General features: G+C 60.1%; 3 protein-coding genes across 21 annotated transcripts in view; all 3 read right to left on the bottom strand.

The window, feature by feature from the left end:
- Window positions 1-515: 515 nt before the first annotated feature.
- PNMT (phenylethanolamine N-methyltransferase) lies at window positions 516-7,994 on the bottom strand. Its single transcript, XM_001089850.5, has 4 exons — window positions 7,991-7,994; window positions 2,610-2,848; window positions 1,160-1,367; window positions 516-1,045 (listed from the first exon to the last, which is right to left on the bottom strand). Exons 2-4 carry the CDS (start codon window positions 2,809-2,811, stop codon window positions 607-609), a joined length of 849 nt encoding a protein of 282 aa, XP_001089850.3. The 5' UTR covers window positions 2,812-2,848; window positions 7,991-7,994; the 3' UTR covers window positions 516-606.
- Window positions 4,711-5,919, bottom strand: TCAP (titin-cap). The gene is made up of 2 exons (NM_001266832.1): window positions 5,789-5,919; window positions 4,711-5,542 (listed from the first exon to the last, which is right to left on the bottom strand). Exons 1-2 carry the CDS (start codon window positions 5,896-5,898, stop codon window positions 5,149-5,151), a joined length of 504 nt encoding a protein of 167 aa, NP_001253761.1. The 5' UTR covers window positions 5,899-5,919; the 3' UTR covers window positions 4,711-5,148.
- Window positions 7,740-14,400, bottom strand: part of STARD3 (StAR related lipid transfer domain containing 3) — a 26,818-nt gene continuing 20,157 nt past the window's right edge. For 6 of the 19 annotated variants that reach the window (XM_077971481.1, XM_015119534.3, XM_077971480.1 and 3 more), the window contains 13 exons: window positions 14,124-14,201; window positions 13,380-13,457; window positions 13,206-13,259; window positions 12,719-12,836; window positions 12,412-12,510; window positions 12,128-12,183; window positions 11,683-11,775; window positions 10,961-11,023; window positions 10,711-10,806; window positions 10,330-10,409; window positions 10,134-10,238; window positions 8,883-8,976; window positions 7,740-8,426 (listed from right to left, as the gene is read on the bottom strand). In XM_077971481.1, coding sequence (XP_077827607.1) covers window positions 8,322-8,426; window positions 8,883-8,976; window positions 10,134-10,238; window positions 10,330-10,409; window positions 10,711-10,806; window positions 10,961-11,023; window positions 11,683-11,775; window positions 12,128-12,183; window positions 12,412-12,510; window positions 12,719-12,836; window positions 13,206-13,259; window positions 13,380-13,457; window positions 14,124-14,201 — 1,119 coding nt within the window. In that variant the 3' untranslated portion in view covers window positions 7,740-8,321. Of the gene's footprint in view, window positions 8,427-8,859; window positions 8,977-10,133; window positions 10,239-10,329; window positions 10,410-10,710; window positions 10,807-10,960; window positions 11,075-11,682; window positions 11,776-12,127; window positions 12,184-12,411; window positions 12,511-12,718; window positions 12,837-13,205; window positions 13,260-13,379; window positions 13,458-14,123; window positions 14,202-14,400 lie in introns of all 19 variants that reach the window. The other 13 variants (XM_077971477.1, XM_077971478.1, XM_077971476.1 and 10 more) reach the window with 7 other exon arrangements.

Below are 14,400 nucleotides of genomic sequence, written 5' to 3'. Positions count from 1 at the left end.
GTGGGGAATAGCAGGGCCCAGAGGCAGAGCTGGGCAGAGCTCAAGTCCAGTTGTGAGAGGGAGCCAGAGCCAGTTCTTTCCCTTTCTCTTCCCTGGGCCATTGTGCTTCAATCATAACACCCCCACTTCCCCACCACCTTGCAGATTCTACTTCCATCTCCTCATGATCCCCACTCTTCCCCATTCTGGTCTGAACCAGGCTGCACTGTTTGTGACTTCACCTCTCTGAGCTTCACCTGGAAACAGACTAGCAGAACCTGCTGCTGAATGCAGGAATGAATGATGCGATGGACAGAAGGGCATATCACAAGTGCCTGGTGCACTGCAGGTGCCCAGTGAGCTTCCCCTGACCTTGGCCTTTCTTAGTTTGGGAAGAATGAGTGGTACAGAATGCTAGCCTCAAGGAAACTTCTGGAAAAAAAGAAAGCCTAGGGTGAATGTCTCCCCTACCCTGACACTCAAATCTCTGGGCCCTTGCTGCTTCCCAAGAGAGCCACAGACAGCACTGATCGCAGTGGCAGGGTATTCTTTCTTTATTAGGTGCCACTTCAAAGAACAGGGAATCCAGGTGGGTAGGGGCCACAGGGCACCAGGTACGCTGGCCCCTCACAGTCCAACCTTCTGAGCCCAGGCGAAGAAGATGCCCTTGACATCATCTACACCTGTCTGAAGGTGGGCAGGCATGATGTAGGTGCGGAGGTCCCGGACCTCGTAGCCACTACGCACCAGGGCCTCCCTCACCTCCTCCTCAGACACTGGCACCACCATCAGCCTGGCCTCCCCAGCCAGGTACCACGACTCCTCCAGGGCCCCGATGAGGAGGAGGTGCCCTCCAGGCCTCAGCAGCGTGGTGATGTGGTCCAGGGCCCGCTGGAAGCTGGCAAGATCTGGGCTCACAGCCTCCAAGCAGAAGGCAGAGACCAGGGTGTCGGCAGGCAGGGGCGCTGGGCTCCCAGTACCCAGGGGCTGGGGCTGGTGCACGTCGATGGGCAGGACCCGCTTCACCCTGGCTCGCAGCTGGCGCTCCTTCTCCTGCCAGGATTCCCTGTGCAGGGGGCACAAGGCAGGGCTCAAGGCTGTTCTACACTCAGACCTCTGTTGCCCCCACCAGCCACTCTATGGGAAGCCCCCTCCCCAGCCCTCACTCCCCAGTCCTTACCCCTTGCCCTCGATGAGGCAGGCATACTGGCTGTACATGCTCCAGTTGAAGGCTCCTGGCTCCTCCCGCAGCCAGCGCCCCAGCTCCTGGCGGTTGACCTCCAGGAAATCTGTCATGGTAATGTCTTCAAAGTGGCTGCAGGCGCTGAGCAGCTGGTACACGGTGGGGCCTGAACCAATGTCGATGAGGGTGCGTCCGGACACTTCACCTGGGCAGGGCAGAGGAAAAGGGTCCTGGTGCCAGGCCGGCCCAGGCAGCCCCTGCCTCCTCACTCCTCCCTCCCCTGCATTTCCCTGCTTCTCTCTAGTTCTTCCTTCTCCTCTGCAAGTGTGTCTCCATCTGGAAAAAGCATTGGCCCCAGAGTTAGACTGAACCCAGCTCCAACGTGGACTGACTTCCCTTGGGAAGGGAACTTCACAGCTCTGAGACTCAGGTTTCACATCTAGAAAACTATACCTACTGGCCAGGCACAGTGGCTCACACCTGTAATCCCAGCACATTCGGAGGCCAAGGCAGGTGGATCACGAGGTCAGGAGTTCGAGACCAGCCTGACCAACATGGTGAATCCCTGTCTACTAAAAAAATACAAAATTAGCTGGGTGTGGTGGTGCATGCCTGTAATTCTAGCTACTTGGGAGGCTGAGGCAGGAGAATTGCTTGAACCCGGTAGGTAGAAGTTGCAGGGAGCTGAGATCCGGCCACTGCACTCCAGCCTGGGGGACAAGAGCAAAACTCCGTCTCAAAAATAAAAATAAAGATAGGCTGGGCACAGTGGCTCACGCCTGTAATCCCAGCACTTTTGGAGGCCGAGGCGGGTGGATCACCTGAGATTGGGGGTTCGAGATCGGCCTGACCAACATGGAGAAACCCCGTCTCTACTAAAAGTACAAATAAATTAGCCAGGCATAGGGATGCATGCCTGTAATCCCAGCTACCCCGGAGGCTGAGGCAAGAGAATCGCTTGAACCCGCGAGGTGGAGGTTGCAGTGAGCCGAGATGGCGCCATTGCCCTCCAGCCTGGGCAATAAGAGCGAAACTCCGTCTCGAAATAAATAAATAAATAAATAAATAAATAAATAAATAAATAAATAAAAAGAAAACTATACTTACCAGCCAGGCTCAGGGAGGAAATTCTGGCGGTTTCTCGCCCCGTCCCACATCTGCCTCTATTTCCTCCTCTGCATCTCCACTTCAGTCTGTCCTGCATCCCCTACCTTAGCTCTCAATTCTGAGCACTCTCCGCTCCCTCTCTCCACCTCTCTCACCTCTGCCCCTCTCCTAAGGGATGCTGCTCCCTTTTCTCTTCTGTTTGCACCTCTCAGCTATCTCTTTCTTGGTCCCCATCTGTCAGGCGCCTGGTCTGTCTCCTATTCCTTCTTTCTATCTCCCCGCGCCTGCTTTCACTCCCCGACGACCTCTTGTCCCTCGTGTCTCCGTTTCCCCCGCTCACCGGTGGCGAAGGTCTGTGCCAAGCAGCGCAGCTTCCACGGCCCGACGCCGTTCGGGTTGCACAGGTCCCCGCGAGGGGGCGCGTAGTTGTTGCGGAGGTAGGCGCGCGGCTCGAAGCGCTGGTAGGCCGAGGCCACCGCCGCCCGACCCGAGGCCGAGTCAGGGGCTGCGCCCGCAGCGGGGATCCGGTCTGCGCCGCTCATGCTGCTGCCGCTGTCCGCCCGGTGCCCCGCTCGCCTCGCGGCCCCTTTTTCTACCGCCCGACCCCCTCCCCGACCAGTCTGCTGTGGGGGCGGCAGCTGAGCGCAGAGCCGCCCGGGGCCACGTGCGCCGCATCCTCCCCACCCCATCCATCCATCTCCCTTAGTGTCCGGGCTGCAGACGCACCGGAGGTGAGGGGGGCGGCGGCGGCTGCAGCGGCAATCGGCCCCCGCACACCCCTCTCCGCACTTGCTCCCGCAGCCCTCACCCTCCGCCTCGCCTGCCCCCCTCCGAGTACCGCCTCTGCGCCCCCCTCCACCCTCAGTTCCTCACCCCCACAAGCTTTAGACCCCCTCACCCCAGCCGGCCCACCCCTCCCGTCCCTATTCTCCAGCCCCCCCGCAGTCATTCACCTCTTTTGACCCGCAGCCTGCCCCTTCTCTTTCCTGATTCGAGGGGGAGACTGGGGAATTAGGCCCTTTCCCCAGTTTCCCCCTCGCAGCGCCCTCCTCGACGAGGCCCCAGACCCCACCAGGCTTCCCTCCCTCCCGCACACCCGTCCCAGCACCCACCCTTCCCTTAGAACTGCCACCCAACTCCCCTTCCCCGCCCCTCCTCCAGGCCTCTCTTGTCCTTTCCTATGCCACCGGGCCCTCCAGCTCTCCCCCGCGCCACCCCGCCCCAGAAAGGACAGTCCGTTCCGGGGGCCCCAGAGCAGGGCGCGGCACCGCCCGTCCGATGGCAGGCGCGATAAGGGAGGTGAGCTGTGCTAATGCACTTAGCGGGCGGAACAGCCGGGCCTCCCCTGCGGGCCCCGCGGGTTCCCAGCCGCTTATCTGGGGGGCTGCCGAGGACGGAAAGTTCGAGTTCGGGTTGTTCCCACCACGTCGGGAGCACCGGACCCAGGTGAGGGCAGAGGGCTTGAGCGGAGGAGAGGCAGGACGCATTCGCCGAGGACCGCTAGGGCCACCAGGGGGCGCAGTCCGGGCCTTGGGGCCCAGCCGATTTGGGGTCCTGCGGATGCAGGGGCTCTGACCCCTCTCCTCTCGCAGCCCACACTCCAGCTTTGCTCCAAAGAAGCGGCCAGGTCAGGCCTGCAGGTTCTGCTCAGCGCCCCAGGTCCTGGCTGTCAAAATGCCAGGGAGTCCCCACCTATCTCCCGGATGGGAAGCCAATTCTGCCTGTGGCATCTCCGTGGTCTCCCTGAAGACCCCTTCCTTCCCCTATGGATGAGTCCGGGACCCTTCTGCCCTGGGTAGGCCACCAGCCCAGCTCCTGCCACCGTGGGTTCCTGGACCCGCTTGATGCGGGCCTCGTCCATGTCCTCCCCTCCCGCTTGTCCCCAGGGGAAAGTCTCCTTGGGAGAGGCAGCCAGGTTGGGACATGAGTCACCACAACAGCTGCAGGGGTCACAGAGAGGAACCTGACCCCTAGCACCTCCAACCTTCCCTGGCTTCCAGGGCAGGGAGGGTGGGTCGAGACACAGCCGAGGATTGATTCTGCTTGGATTCAGAACTGAGAGGCAGGTTAGCTTTGAGGTCACTGACCCTCTTCACACCCTGAGGCAAAGCCAAGGACAGTCCTGGCACCAGCCCCTCTATATTCTCCACGAGACATCGTTGAAACAAACTCTGGATGCCAGCTGGCTTGCTGGGTACCACCCAGTGCCAGGGGGCTGAACACAGAAGCCAGGACTGGACATGGGTCAGGGTACGGGAAGGAGACTGGAGACAGCACTCTGTTTATAGTTCTGTCCTGGCCTCCCCACCCCAAGTATGGGGCGTACTCATTAGCTCTGCCATATTTAGCTCAGATGCAGAGCCTGGTCCCAGAAGTGGGCACTGGGGGGACACCCATGGGCCAGCCCCGACAACCACAAGGAAAGAGACGCAACTCTGGCACATGATTGAGCATTTATTGCGGCACTAACAGAAGGTGCTGGGGGCCCCACCATCCTTGCCTCTGCCCTCTTCACCTCCCCCTCTCTCCCAGCTTCTTCTGCCTAGAGCATTCCAGATTCCCCTCACATTTTCCTGGATCAGGGCCACTCCTCCCAGGCACCTCTTGCCCTCACCAGTATCTTTTGTCCCTTCTCCTGGGGCTGAGGGTCCTCAGCTGTGCTGGCCCCCAACTCTCCACCCTTAGTGCCCACCGTCTCTGCCACCCTCCCTTTGGGAACTCAGGGGGCTCAGGCATCCTGGCCTCTGGCTCCCTCCTCCCCTAACCCCCAACTCTGGGCAAACTACAAAGCAGCCATGGCCAGCAGCTCCCCTCCACAGTCCTAGCCAGGAAGGGCCCAGCCCAGGGCGGGCACAGCGGAGCCCAAGTCACAGTCCCTCTCAGCCTCTCTGTGCTTCCTGGGACATGGAGCGGGACAGGGAGCGACGAAGGGCACCGGGCTTGCTGACAGGCACCACAGGGGGCAGCTGCTTGGTGATCTCAGCCACCTCCTGGCGGTCCACACACTGGCCACCCAGGGCTGTCTCCAGCGCCAGCAGCTCCTGCAGCTGGATGGGGGTGTCCTCGCGCTCCTCCTTGGTGGCGCCCATCTTGGCAGGGGTGAAGATGGGCAGTGGCAGTACCCGCTGGTAGGGCAGCTGGTACTCCTGCAGCCCACGGCCGAGGATGCCCATCCGCATCACCAGCCAGGGCGAGCGCTGCACCAGCGCCTGGCACTGCCCCTGCTGGTGGTAGGTCTCATGTCTCTGGGTGTCCTCCTCATGCAGGGAGCAGCTAGGGAGAGGGGAGGGGCAGTGAGTTCTTGGGAGCTGTTGCTCTCCGGGAACAGGCTGGGTGGGGGGCTCCCCAGGGCTGCTGGGACCTGGGAGCGGGAGGGGTGGTTCCCCTTTGCTCTTCCCATGGGGCATTCTTCCTTCCCCCACCCCCAGAAATTTCTCCAGGGCTTCATGCTCTGGCCTCAGGGCTCAGTGAGGGTGCTTTGGAGGAGCAGAGGCAGGACTCTGGCAGACCCACACTCACCCCTCCTCAGGCCGTGTGGACAGTGTCAGATCCTTCCATTCTGCCCAGAAGGCCTCCCGGCGCTCACAGTTCTCCTCGGACACCTCGCAGCTCAGCTCTGAGGTAGCCATGATCACTCCTCACTCCCTCTCCCCTCCCAGGCCCTTTAAATAGCCCCCTCCTCCCCCTTCTCCAGGGGCTATTTTCGGCCCCTCTGGTGTCAGATGCTATAAGCAGAGCCAAGACTCACTAATGGGGGGACGCCGGACCCAGGGCAGGGGTTAGGGTACCTGGACGCTGGCTGCTCCCTGGTCAGAGGTCTGGGGTTCAGGGCCCTATGCCTCCAGGTGCCTGACATTACTCAGACACCGTCTCAGGCCAGCCACATGCCCAGCCTCGTGCCCCCCTGGCACTTGCCCTCTGCCCCACCCACTCCCCTTTGCAGGGAGGACAGCAGCTTGTCTGTAAACAGAACAGGACCAGCAGGAACTGATGCCCCCTCTGGGCTCTGTACCAGGGCTGCCAGGTCCTGCCCTGGCTGTGCTCTCCTCTGCCTGGGCTCAAGGGCACATCCCCAGAAGGGACAGTGCAACCACGTCCTCAGGCGCCTGCACCGAAGGCCTAGTGCCTCGTCCCCAGTCACCCTCACCACACCAGCAGGGGCAGAGGAAGTCAATTCCATACCTGGGAACCTGGGGCATAAGCTTTGGTCAAGTGTTTTCCTTCCCCACAGCTGGTGGTCAGATAAGTGGTCTTAGGAGACAGGACAGTAGGGGTGGAGGGGGCCTCCAGTTCTACCCCAACACCCTGTGTTGGGTGAAATGGAAATCCAGGGGCTCTGATGGATGACAGAAGGCCTGGCTCCAGCTCCAGATCAGCCATAAATAGCCTGTGTGACCATGTGTCAGTTCCTGCCCCTCTCTGGGCCCCTTTCCCCACTTTCTGGCCACTACAAGAGGACCAGAAGACCTCTGGAGCCTGCCAGCTCTGATGTGCTACCTGGGAGGGGACTGGCTCTCCTTCATGGGGAGCAGGGGAGACAGATGGCTGTGGGGACAGTCCAGCACCCCAGGAGTGGCAACTCATGGTCCAAGAAGCTGGCACACAGGTGGTAGGCGTGGGGGGATGAGTGAGAACATTGCCGAGTGGACAAAGCAAAGGGCAGCAGGAGAGGCAGTGACAGGGGCTGAGCTCAGGACCCCGTGGGGACAGCAGAGTACCCAGGAGCAGGTAAGGCCCATGGGCACCCACCTGGGTGCAGAATTGCAGACTACTGATTACTGAGCACTGTGCCCGGTTCTTCGTATCTTTTAATCTCGTAACAACCCTGTGACATCAGTCACATTTTCATAAAGTAGGAAGCAGAAGCTGAGAGAGGTAGATTCGCCCAGGGTCACACACCTAGGCAGGACCAAGACAGGATCCACCTGGCTTTGAAGAAGCTGGCTCTGCTGGAAGCCTGCGTGCAGGCAGGCAAGGGGGCAAGCCAGCCAGGAGGGAGGAGGAGGGCAGTGGCCTGGCCCCGCCCTGCAATCCCGGCTCCAGGCTGCCCCTGGTGTGAGTGCGGTGGGGGGAGAGGCAATGGGTAAGTGGAGTCTGGGAGGTCCGGGGCTCCAGGTGGCTGGGATCCCAGAGATGCCTCAGTGACCCTGAAGCTCAGGCCCCACCTTCAGGCCACACAGTCAAGGCTTGCTGTGAGCACTGCCAGGTGCCCATACCCCCACCTCCATTCCTGGACTAGAGACTTTAACTTGCCTAGCTGAGGCCTGGCAGGGGGCGGGGCACTTTTTCTGACCAGTCATCTGCTCAGTTGAACAGGTCAGGAAAGGGGGGGCATGTTCCAGGAACTGGCTCCCCAGGCTCCGCCCTCCTGTGAGCCCAGGAGAGGCTGTGTGAGGGGTCTCCCTCTTCATCCAAGCTGCTGCCTGCCTTCCTCTTCCCTCAAGAGGCAAGGCAGCGGGAGGGGCTGGAATTTTTTTTTTTTTTTTGAGTCCATATTTTTAATTGGCTTAAATTACAAAGGTCCCCCAGGAGGCCCTGGGAGGAGGGGGACAGCCTGGGAGAGGCAGAGATTCATGGCCAGCAGCCCACTCCCACCTGCCACCCACTCCCCAACAAGGGTCCCAGACTCTTTCAATAATCCTAAAAAAACCCACGAGAGCGCAGGCAGATGAAGAACCCCTTCATCTTCACACGGGTGACAGCCTAGCCTGCCCTGCCCTGCCCCCGTGCTGGCCCTCCCCAGCCAAGTCAGGCGCCCAGCCCAGACCCTGCCCTGGCAAGGCAGGGGACAGCAATCTGCTCCTCCAGGAGGCAGGGCACCATGTAAACATCAGCAGGCCAGACCCCACTTTCTCCAGCCAGGGGAGCCCCAGAGTTCAGTGCTCCACCCCACAGCCTGCTCAGACAGTCGACTCCAGGCACTGCATGGCTCAGTGGAGGGTGACAGCCTGGGGCCGGGTCCTATGTGGGCAGTGGACGCCCAACTGGCCCCCTTTCTGGCTCTGGAAGTGGTGGCAACAGGACCCTGGCCCGCAGGGTGGGTGGGGCACAGTCACGCCCTAGCCCCCAGTTCGCTGATGCGCTGTCGCAGGTGAAAGGCAAATTCAAACATGGTGGCCGCGAGGCTCTGGTGGATGAGGTACCGGGGCAGGCGGCCCTGGGGGAAGGCAGGCAGAAGTCACTTGACGGCCTGCCCTCAGCAGGGTCTCCCCTTGCAGCTGGCACCAGCAGGGGGGCTCTGGGTCAGAATGCAGGTGCAGCTCTGGAATCCAGCCTGGGCCGCCCTCTCCCACTCACCCCTGGCGGGAAGAACATGCTGGGCCTGGCTCTTGGCACCAGCCACACAAACAGACCAGGGTGGGGCTGAGCTGGCCGCCAGCCACCCCTCCTCAGGGCCTCAGGACTCAGAGGTAAGAAGTGGGGGCACATGCCCTACAGCAATCCAGGGCTAAGAGACCATCTGGACCCTGACCCGAGTTTTCAAGTAAGAAAGGAGCTGACACAGGGGAGGCCCAGGCGTGGCAGAGAGCTCCCAAGGTCACGCAGCAACCAAGGCAGCAGCAGGGTCCCCTCTACTCCACGGAACCCACCTGGCAGCCCCCCAGCACCCCACCTTGAGATCTGTATTAAGAATCCAGACAAAGGTGCAGACACAGGGGTTACTGGCCGACTTGAGCACGACGAAGCCCCCGGGGCCATTCTCTCCCCTATGGAAAGAGGCGTCATTGGGGGGACTTTTGGAACAGAGTGAGGCCCTGACACCCCCCAGCAGCCCCCACCACTCACCCTCCATTCTTGGCCCAGCTGGGACTGGGCTGGAAGCAGAAAGGCAGAGCTACCCTGTCTGAACAAGGCTTAGCACAGGTGTCCCAGGGGCTGAGAATCGGCCCTCCACCCCCACTCACTCTGTGATGCTTGAATCCTCCAACAGCCTGTTAGTGCTTGCACACCCCCAGGGGCAGGGAGCTCACCACCTTCCCAGCCCTCATCCACTCTGTCTACAGATTCCAGGTCAGCCCTGCTATGGCAGAGTAGGCTGGGCTGGCACTTCTTACCCCTTCCCTTTCAGGAGGGGACACCTGCTCAGGAGGAGACTAAGCCTGGGAGGCACAGTTCACATCCCATCACCATTTCATTCTCCCTCAGCTCCACTAAGCATGCCTGAGCCCACTCCGCAGATAAGGAAGTTGGTATCCAGAGAGGAAGTAAGCTTGCCCTGCACCCAGCAAGTCTGTCCAGTGCCCAAAGCAGAGCCTGGCACCCTATCCAAAGAACAGTGCTCCTGCTGGAACCCAGGAGGAGATGGGGAAGAGTGGGGTCTATGGGAGGGGGCCACCCACAGCACCACAGCCTAAGACTAGACAAAAGGGAAGACTTCAGAAGCCCAGGCACAGATGCGGGAAGACCATAATCCCTTTATCTTTGGGGGACTCCTGAGCCACTCCAAAGAAAGGTGAGGGAGTGAGGACAGGGTGAGGGGGACGAAAGGGGACCCAAGTCTCCTTAGGCAGGAAGATGAAACCCAGAGCATAGAGCGTCCTGCTCAGGTCAATCAGCCCAGGGTGAGCACATGACTCTCAGGCCCCTTCCCTGCACGGGTCCCCATCCATGGCCAGCCACCGCTGCATGTCCCCTCCACCCCTCCAGGTGGCTTGGTTCCAGCTGTCCACCACCCCCCACCTCCACAGACAGAGCAGCAAGATTAGCAGGATTAGTGGCCGGGAGGAGCAGAGCCCAGCGGGACAGGAAACAGGAACGCAGCCTCAGCAGGGGAAGTGCCCAGCTGTACATGCTGTACCCTGCGCTGCTCAATGCTCCCAGGGGAGGGGCTGGCAGGGGTGACCCCAGGCAAAGTGAGGCTCACCGGACATATTTGTGCGTCGGGGGCTTGGCACTGTGTGCGGTGGCGATCCCTGATGACAAGTATCGGTCCCTGCGCCGCTCAATGCGCCGGACATTCACAAAGTCCCTGCGGGAGGGAGAGTTAGTTCAGGGGACAATGACCCAAGGCCAAAGTGCAGAAGGCCTGGCTGAGAGGAGGGGGCCCGGCAGGGACTCACCTTGGGGAGACCACGCCACCCGCAGCCCCTGCAGACACGTCATAGGAGATGAGGGTGTTGTCTTCCACTCGCTGCAGGATCTGAGGGCCATCAACGGAGACTTTTGGAACAGGTGGCCCCAGGAAAACCCCAGGGATGGGAACTCCCCAGGCCAGCCTCCTCTGCCCGGGCCCTTTACTAAGAGCTATCGCCATCCGCAGGCCCTGGGCAGCACCTGATGAGCACTCCTCCTGCCCTCCTCCCAACCCTCTCGAGCAGGCACTGTTACCATTACACCCACTGTACACATGGGGCAGCTGAAGCGCAGAGTGCTTCAGTGATCCCACTGGGGCGTGGCTGTGCCCCAATCTGTGCCTTAAGAGGCAGCCAGGCTGGGCTCACCTGGCAGGCGGTCACTGTCTTGTTCCACAGCACCATCCTCTCGGGCTGCAGGATCACCTCCTGGTACACGAGCTCCGCAGGGCAGGGCAAGAAGGTCTGGGACAGGGCGGCAGAGGGCTGGGTGGTGCCAGATGGGCTCGGGCAGACCAATCCTTCCCTCTTGGTGGGCACCCACCAGAGGACCCCTCAGCCCCTTCCTAGAGCCTCCTGTGCTGTCTGGGGCTCCAGGACACCCGCTCCTCTCACTCACCTTCAGGATGAACGTCTTGCCGTGAAAGGGAACTTCAATGGTATACACGGTGTCCCCATATTCCTGTGGCAGGGACAGAAGGTGGCAGGGAGGAGAGTGGAGGCAGGGGGTGGGCTGGTGGCACAGAAATGGGCGACAGGCAGGGCAGGTTTTTAACAGCACAGGGTGGAAAACTCCAGGAGTCTGGGGCTACCTGAGCAGCTGTTACAAAACAGCAGCTCTAACAAACCTACAGCACTGGTGGGAGAGAGGCTTTTGATGCTGAGTTAAAAGACGGGGGCACAGCTGCCGCTGCAACCACGAAAAACCATGTCTCCAGGCCAATGGGGCTGCCACAGGAACTGGCCAGGGAGAGGGTCTGGGGCATGTTTCCCTCTGTTTTCCAAGCTCTCTACGATCTTTGTAGATAATGTTGTTTTGATCATGAAATGAAACAACGGACGCAGAGCAGAAGCCTGGCTTCCCCTTCAAAGCCTGGAGCCAAGGGGGCAGAACAGCAGGGAAGTAAAGACAGGGTGGTGCCGGGAAGACGGGGCCGAGGGGGGTGGGGGAAACGTCCAATCCAGTTCGGCCTCCTGCCGACCCGAGGGCCCAGCTCCCTCTCTTGGGGCAGGAATATGGCTCCAACCCATGTAATCCTTGGGTTTCCTCCTGAGGCCTCAGAAAAGGGAACAGGAACTCCTAACACGCATGGGAAGGTCAGGTGGGAGAGGGCTTCTTACATTATTCTTCTCAAACTTCCAGTTCTCTTCCTGGGCCAAGATCTGGTCCACCACTGCTGTGGCCTCCTTCCCCTGGCGGATGTACTCCCGCTCCTGGACAGAAGCAGAAGGCAGCGAGGGGTCAGCCTGGGGCCTACAACTCCCCATGTTCGTGGCCTGTTCTCTCTCTAGACATACCACATGCTTCCCAGAGGGGCCTGGCCCAGTCACATGTGGGGGATCTGGGCTGGTCTCCCTGGGCCCTGCAGGCCTGTGGCTGCTCCTGCTGTGCGCCCAACCATGAGGCAGACCTGGGGGGCTGGACTGGTGGAGGGGCATTCAGATGGGCATTGCCCGAGGTTCAGCCTCTACTGGGAAACCCCTGCCCACCCCGGCTGACCCCTGCACTGGCCCTCCTCCAGGCGCCCATTCCAAGGGCAGGGGTTGGGGATAGGCAGGCAAATACCTGAGCAGAGAAACTTTTCTTTCCAGCAACTTCTTCATCTGATTCATTGTCAGACCCTGCAGAAAACAGGCACAGATGACAATGGCAAGGGGTGGGGAGAGTGTGGGGAGGTAGTGGGGTTCGGGTATGTGAGTGCAAGGATGTGGGGGATAAAAGTGTGTGGGAGAGGGTTGTTGGCTTTCCCCAGGGAGCCTGATAGAAGGAATACAAAGAACAGACCCAGCCTACCCCATTCCTCACAAGGCCCCTCCCTGAAAGCAGTTCCCCCACACACCAGCCCTCACCTGCAAAGGATTCTGGGGGTGAATAGAACTGTCCCTCGGACAGAGCACCGGAGAACAGCAGGGGTCCACGGGCAACAGCAGCCTGGGCGGCAAGATACCCTGGAGGAGCAGACATGGGCCGCCACAGTCCCAGACTGAGCACAGTAACACCCTAGCAGCCTGGGGTACCAACAGCCAAGCTCCCCCTCAGGTTACTGGAGGCTGCTCAGAGGTGGCAAGATGCTTCAGACTGACTGTCATGCCCGCAACTCCCCTCCCTTGGGGCTGGGGCAACCCTCGCTGCACCCCCCTACCCATGAGCCCTCACATCGTTCCTCTTCGGCTTCCTGGGGTAGGACTTTGAAGTCAAGGAACCAGGTCTCCAACCAGGCGAGGACGAAGGAGACGATGGGGAGCAGGTAGCCAAATGCCCCTTTGCTGAGCAGCTGTGGAGGGAGGGGGCTGAGCTCCATGGCAGGGGTCACCCCAAACCCAGAGCCCTCTCCTGTGGCTACCAACTCTAGCCAGCCAAACTGGCATATACCCCATTCCTGGTACCAGCTGCTTGGGCACCCTCTCAAGTCTGCAGCAGGATAAACTGGGATTAGGCTGGAGGAATAACTTTCTGATTCTTGGAGCTTCAGGGGGCTAAGTCAGGGAAGGATGATTCCTTAGAGATACCAAAGCACAGGATTCCCTCTCCCCCTAATCTGGACAACAGGGACAGACACCCCAAATTAGAGAAATGCTCCTCTCTAGAAGCATACCACTGAGGTCTGATGCCCACCAGACTGGCCAGACCCTGAGCCACTGACCTCAGAGAGGATGACCTTGACAATGAGGAATGCACTGGACACCAGCGTCGTGACCTGCCCAGGGGAGGGAAGGAGGAAGGGGAAGGCAGAGGCTGGGAAGTGAGTCCTCCTCCATCCCATCCCTTCCACCAGCCCTTCCAGGGCCCAGGAGCTGCCAGGGAAGTGGCATCTTACCGCAATCACCCACCAGTGCTGGAGCCGCAGCACAGCATAGCCCAGGAGCAGTCCAGAGAAGCGGAAGAAGGCCAGGACCTGGTGGGATGGGAGCCAGGCTATCACAGGAAGCTAATGCCCCCCACTGTGCTGCAGGCTGACCTCCCCTCTGGTCCTGCCCCCACATTCCCTCCCTATGGGCATGCACACCTCAGGGGACAATGACTGAGTCAGCATTTCTCTGGGACAATTTGGATGTAACCTTGGACAGGGGTCTTATCTTCCCTCTCCCACCTGGGGCTCTCTGACGGGGGCTTTGTGGAGGAAAGGTTATTTATTTATTTTTTTTTTTGAGACAGAGTCTCACTCAATCTTGGCTCACTGCAACCTCCGCCTCCCAAGTTCAAGTGATTCTCCTGCCTCAGCCTCCCAAGTAACTGGGATTATAGGCACGCACCACCACGCCCAGCTAATTTTTTGTATTTTTAGTAGAGATGGGGTTTCACCATGATGGCCAAGCTGGTTTCAAACTCCTAACCTCAAGTGATCCACCCACCCCGGACTCCCAAAGTGCTAGGATTACAGGCATGAGCCACCATGCCCGGCCTTGTGGAAAAAAGGTTTTAACGACTGATGGCTCCCAAAGGATGGGAGCTGAATCTCTGATCAGACTGGATATATGCTGCAGAAAGAGAACCCAGCGGAAGTCATTTCCCTGCTCCCTCTCTGCCTCCAGGGTCCCCGGGATCTCCCAAGGCCACTCACGAAGATGTCGAAGAAGGAAGTTTTGAAGTTGTACTGGATGATCTCCTGCTCCAAGTTCTTGCGGATGCCTGTGTTGGTCTGTGAGAGGGAGATAGGAAGAGCTCTGCAGGTAGAAGCAAGGGCCTGGGGCTGCCCCTCACCTCCCAGAAGTGGCAAGAGGTAGGGGAAGGAGGAACCTGGAGGGGAGGCTGTTAGTGCTAAGCCACCACCAGGGGGCCCCAGAAGCACCAAAGGAGCTCAGCCCAAGGCCAGAGACCTCAGACACCAATACCACTCC

This window comes from Macaca mulatta, chromosome 16 (genome assembly GCF_049350105.2).
Source record: "Macaca mulatta isolate MMU2019108-1 chromosome 16, T2T-MMU8v2.0, whole genome shotgun sequence".
Classification (NCBI taxonomy): Eukaryota; Metazoa; Chordata; class Mammalia; order Primates; family Cercopithecidae; genus Macaca; species Macaca mulatta.
Note: the sequence above shows the minus strand (reverse complement) of the source record. Positions and strands in the feature narration are given on the sequence as shown.